We start from the raw sequence: 5,704 nt of genomic DNA, 5'->3' as shown, positions 1-5,704 counted from the left end.
CCTGACTGCCGCAGGGGTGTGGGGACCGGGCCCCCGCCGCGCTCGGCTGCTGCCCTCTGCCCGCTCCGGCGGAGACGGCAGCCCGGCCGGCACGCAGCTGCTGGGGTCAGCCCTTTACATCTCACGAATAGCTTAAGGATTTTTATCCGAGAATGGAAAACTTATTTCTGTGGTGTAAATTAGCCCTAATTGTTTGTGGATGTACCTATGAATAGCAGCTGACTCCAGCGATCGCGTCTCTATAGCGTGCATTGATTTCTGGAGAAGTGTATGTAATTGTACCTGTGCTTTTAATTTTTTGTCTCTGTATTATTTCTTTTCTCAAGTTGTGAAATCTGAGCAGAGCCTTCCATGTATCTTGTTACTTTTGTAGTTTTGTACCAAAGGAGAAAAATTAAAAAATCTGGTTTCCCTCTGCAAAGTTATCCTGACTTTTCTTTTCATGATGTTACACCTGCAGCTCGCCCTTAAATATTACAGAAACATCTCGCTGCAGATCAGGAGCCGACTTGGAAAGAGATGCTCCTTGTGCAGAAAGTTTGCGGTCTCCTTATTGCCGCACTGCAGTTTGGTTTGTGACAGAGTGGGATTCGCAATGCTGCCTTTCTAGCCCCTGTGTCATATGTTGTAATGTGTTTTCTGCTTTCTTTAATTGGGTTTTAAATGAAAAATAGGTGGTGGAGTGATTGGGCAAAGGTATTTGAGTATTTTGGCCACCTAAAGTGGTTTGACCACTCTTTGTTTTGTTGAGGAGCCTGCATTTAAGTGAATGTTCTGTATCTTAACCCGTCTGAATGTAAAGGGAGGGAAAAAAAAAGAAGAGAAATACACCTGTTTGATGTTTTTCTCCCCCGTTATTGGCTACTTAAGAAACACAGTCTGCACAGCATTGGGGTAATCCTTTAAACGGGAACTCCCCCCGTAACGTGCCTGTAGGAGCTCCTTTCTGCTGCTGAATTCATTACTTTTGCAAGAAACGTGATATTTACTATTTTATATAGTATTATGCATACAGTATTTGGTGCTGGCCTCTCTCAGATATTGGATGTTGGATTTTTGAGCCGCTGGCTGTACTAGGGTGTAGGGGAGAGCCGTGCCGGAGCAGCTGCTTGTCTTTAATATAGCAGGATGGGCTCTGGACACTCCGGCTCTCGATATACCGTATTCTTGCTCGCTCTAAGCGAGCCAGATGCTCGCTGGAGGACCTGTGCTGGTGGTATCGTTAATGCTTCTCTTCACGATACCACCACTCTTTTTGTTTTGGGGGATGAGCAGGAGATACTGTACAGGGATTTGGAGCCTGCAGTCTTGCCTCTGCGTTCAGTGCCTGTCCTGGGAAGGAATTACATCTGCATTTTGGGACCACGAGGTTCACGCTTGCGTTTAGGTTATTCCAAGGCTATCGTTATAGCTTGGACATGGCTCAGGTTTGCTCGCTGCGTATTTCAAAGCTGTGACAGTACAGTTAAAATGTAATCTCTTCTTTCTCTACCATCAGTCACTCGGCATCCGAAGAAGCCTCTGGCTCTGACTCTGCAAGCCAGTCTGAAAGCGAGCAGGGCAGCGAGCAGGGCAGCGAGTCAAACAGCAGCTCGGAGTCCTCTGAAAGTCAGTCTGAATCCGAAAGTGAATCAACGGGTTCAAAATCCCAGCAGACCCCTCCTGAAACCAAAGAAAAACCGGCCTCTAAGAAGGAAAGGATAGCAGATGTTAAAAAGGTACTGCCCCTGCTGCTCAGCAAAGCCGTGTTACCCCTGTACCCACCACGAAAGAGCAGACAGCAGGACCGTAACGAAGCTGTCTTCAACTTCCCTGCCACTTGCACATTGACCAAACAGCCTCTGGTGTCCCCAGATCACTTGTTGGCACTTTGGTCTGTGTGCTGGTGCCCTGCTGGTGTCACCCTTGTGTTTGATGGGACAACCCTTTGGGTACCAGATAAGTAGTGATGGGGCTGACTGGTGCGAATGAGGGGCAGGCGCCTGTCATTGATACGTGACCCTGTCATTTCATCTTCTCCCTTCGTCTTTCCACTCCATTCCTTTCTGTCTCTCCTCTCCCTCAGAAGTAGCAAAGCCTTCCCTATACGATATATAATCAGGAGAATTCGTAGCGTGGGGTGAGAAAGAGGGGCTCGAATACCCATTTGCAGACAGGAACTCGATGAACTGAGTTTACCTGGAGGGAGGAAAATCAGGTTAGGTCAGGGTTTGGGGTTTTGTTTGTTTGTTTGTGCTGTGTAACTATCCTGTTGGTTTTAGCTGTGCTTTGCACTTTGCACAGCTTGTTCACGAGTGAGTTTTATGGAGAAAGTTGCTGTGTATGTGAAGACTGAGGAGGGCAGTGCTTTCACCCTGTGCTCCCCACGTACCTGCAAGGGAGGAGTGAAGGATTTTGTTACCAGCTTCTCCCTCTCACAAATCTCTAGGCTGTCGGCTCTGGTCACGGCTAAATCTCCCGTGTTCAGACTGGCAAGGAAGGATTATTGGCGTTTGTAAGGCAGTTGTGGTAAAACAATATTCAAATTTCTGTTTAGTTGTTGATAAGTGGGGACTGAAGGAAGTTTTCTCTTTCTCTGTGGTCTTCTAAGAGCATGTCCCTGACAATAAACATTAGAATTATCCTGTGAGGGAGCGCATCCATACACAGGGTGATAATTAGCATGGATGAAACATGAAAAGGTCAGGGTACCCTCTAATAAGAAAGCCTCTCCCTTCCTTAATTTCTCTGTTAATGGGTGTTTTCCTTAGCTAGGTTTAACCTAGGCATGTTGATACCTGTTCCCCTTGAATAACCAATGCAATTAATTATTATATAATTGTTTATTTTGTATTTCTGTCTAGATACACCCATGAAGGTGAGGTTAATTTGCATTAGGTGCTATTCAGATTTGTCACGGGAGTTGATCCCTCATCCCCAAACTGTGCCATGTAAAAGATGAAAAGACAAGTTCTTCGAACGGTTTGGGGAGTATTTTGAGTTTTTCTTTCATGTGAATTTATCTCTCTACTCGCGTGCCCAACAGAGATACACCTTCGCAATCTGTTGCAGTGTTATCCTGTTACTGCTTTAACAGTAGCAGAAAAATTGCTGGGCTGCAGCCTTGTATTCATTGCACTCAATCCCAAGTTGCTGCTGCATCTATTTTGATTTCTTTTTGCTGCCAGCAGCTTGCAGAGACATTTGAGGACTGGAGGGAGAGAGAAGCAGAAAGAGAATGAATAGGTTTAGAGGCTGAGGGAGAGAGGGATTGTTGGTGTTTGAGAGGTATGTTGATGGTTTGTAGTTGCCCTGTAAAGCTTCTGGTGTCTCCTGTCTCACCAACACAGCTCTGCATTCGTGTCCCTCCGGGCATCGGTTGTTGTCTCCCCCTTCTGTCCATCCTGCAAGAACAAACGCATGCTGTTGTACGCAGTGGGTTAACACTGCTTTCACAGAATCAGGGAATGGTCAGGGTTGGAAGGGACCTCTGGAGATCATCTAGTCCAACTTCGGGCCTGGTTACAGCAAATAGAGCACAACCGTTCCCGGTAGTCAGCCCTGCACATCCATACATCCTGCGCTGCCAAACTGCATTCGCATCAGTGCATTCAGGAGAAGAAGTGGCGGTCCTGCCACCTTCTCTTGCTGAGGGACAGGGTGCCCCGCTCCGTTTGCCATCCAGGCTGGGCCGCAGAATTCACTTTTGAAGTTGCTGCTGGCGATGTCTCGTCGCCGGGCTCGTCAGGCGGCTGGTGGGGTTTTCTCTACAGAAAGGAATTGTGGTGGAAGCTGTTGGTGACAGTGAATTGTCCCTTTGTGTTGGTACCTCAGTTCAGTCCGTGTGCAAGGTGTTGCCTCCTTACCTTCAGCACTGATGCGTGCAGAGGGCTGACTGTCTCAACGCTCTGTCCTTCAGCCTGAACGAGTTGTAGAGTAATTCGTACCCAGGAGAAAAGATGGACCACTATAAAGAAAATGCTGAGATAAAACATGCTGCTTCAGAGCGTTACCAAATACCCCAAAATAATCATAATCCTTTTCAGCCAGTTTTTTAATGAATCCATATACTGGTTGCTGATTCCATAATCGTTTTATGTTGATTTTTTTTTTTAAAAAAAACCATTTGCCATCAAACTTCGCTAAAATGTCAGAAATAACGGGGGTGAAGCAGGCCTTCTGATGGTCTGTTTATTTTGCAGATGTGGGAAGAATATCCTGATGTTTATGGGGTTAGGAGGTCAAACCGAAGCAGACAAGAACCATCGCGATTTAATATAAAAGATGAGGTAAGAAAATAAAATAGAAAAAAAAAAGATGAGGGATTACTGAACATATAAAACCAACCAAACCAAAAGAGCAAAGGCAGGTCCTGTCTGCATTGCCTTGTAAACACCGAGTCCTAGCCCGGTGCGTAGATGTTGGAGCTCACGGTTAAGGTCTTGGTCCTGCAGTTGGATCCGCTTGGCCTGAGACCTCTGGAGTCAGCGGGACACTGCGTGGGCCGAGATCTGCATGCACTGATCTGATTGCTGGAATGGGGCGTAACGCAAGTCATGCTCTGCTGTAGAAACTGGGGAGAATGAGTCTGTATCAAAAAAAACCCCAAACCAAACCAAAAACCAAAACCTAACACACATTGAACCAGGAATAAAGGAAAATTCCCAGAAATGCCTCGCAACAACAAAACAGTCATTGTTGCCCATCCCGGAATGGATCACGCTGATAAACGCGTGTGTGTGTGTGTGTGTTCAGCTTTATGAACCATCACTTTGCTTTGGTTGAATATTGGGGAGTCTTTTATGCTTCAGCTGGAGGTGACGGTGGTCAGAGCCTGGCAGACAATTGTTCCTTTTTTCAGAACATTGTTCCTTTCTGAAGATGTAGGAATTAACTGCTGCCTTCATTTTCATCTAATGGGCTTTCTGCATAGAGCTTTTCATCTACAGGTCTTCAGGAGGGTTGAGTAGTTACAGAGGAGAAGAAAGAGAACCAGAGGAAAGGCTTTGACCATAAAGCTTGGGGTTTAGAACTAGGTGCAAAAACATGCACTTGGGGACCTAAAGATAAGCAGCCAGATCTTCAGCAGAGCAGGAGCCCAGAGGTGCTCTCTGATGGTCAGACTATTCGTGCTCCGCCGCTGAAATGTACATTTGGATGCTGGAGAGGTGTGAGTCGCGTGGTAGGCGTCCAGCTCCTTACCTCTGGTGCCTTGTGGCACCCTCAGTGCCACCACCTGCCCTCCCCCCTCCCGCAGACTCCTGTGCTGGATGTCCCGCATAGCAGCAGGTTAGGAAGGGGCTCGGGGCACATCATTGACTTAGCTTTTGTTTTCCTTTTCAAGTTCGGCAAAGCCCAGGCTCGCTGGCCGCCTCTCTGTGCGATGCCCCGGCATGCACTGTGCTGGCGATGTCACACCCACCACAGACCTCCGCTGCAGACCCGAGTGCCCTGTTAGGGGCTCAGGTAAGTCCCGTCTTTTTTTGTTTTACAATATTACGTGGTTTTGCAAATGTTGTTTTCTTTTTCGATATCTTTATTTCCTACTACTTAAGGCACGATAAAGTTTAAAAAGAAAAAAAAAAATAATTCTGAGATGTGAAAACTTTGCTATACCACAAAATATTGTAAAAAACAAAAAAACCAAAAAGTCCTCCGAATGACCCCACTGCCACCTTTGTGAAGCGGAAAGCCAAAATTAACACGATTGGACCACCCCTTCCCC

At 46.7% G+C, this 5,704-nt stretch overlaps 1 protein-coding gene across 1 annotated transcript in view; it reads left to right on the top strand.

Annotated features, from left to right (window-relative positions):
- Positions 1-5,704, top strand: part of CHD2 (chromodomain helicase DNA binding protein 2) — a 56,209-nt gene that overhangs the window by 15,355 nt on the left and 35,150 nt on the right. Inside the window, exons 3-4 of the mRNA XM_009887628.1 lie at positions 1,499-1,718; positions 4,182-4,268. Coding sequence (XP_009885930.1) covers positions 1,499-1,718; positions 4,182-4,268 — 307 coding nt within the window. The remainder of the gene's footprint in view (positions 1-1,498; positions 1,719-4,181; positions 4,269-5,704) is intronic.

The sequence above is a fragment of the Charadrius vociferus genome, unplaced genomic scaffold, assembly GCF_000708025.1.
Source record: "Charadrius vociferus isolate BGI_N301 unplaced genomic scaffold, ASM70802v2 scaffold190, whole genome shotgun sequence".
In the NCBI taxonomy this organism is placed as follows: Eukaryota; Metazoa; Chordata; class Aves; order Charadriiformes; family Charadriidae; genus Charadrius; species Charadrius vociferus.
This window is presented reverse-complemented; position numbering and strand designations above follow the sequence as displayed.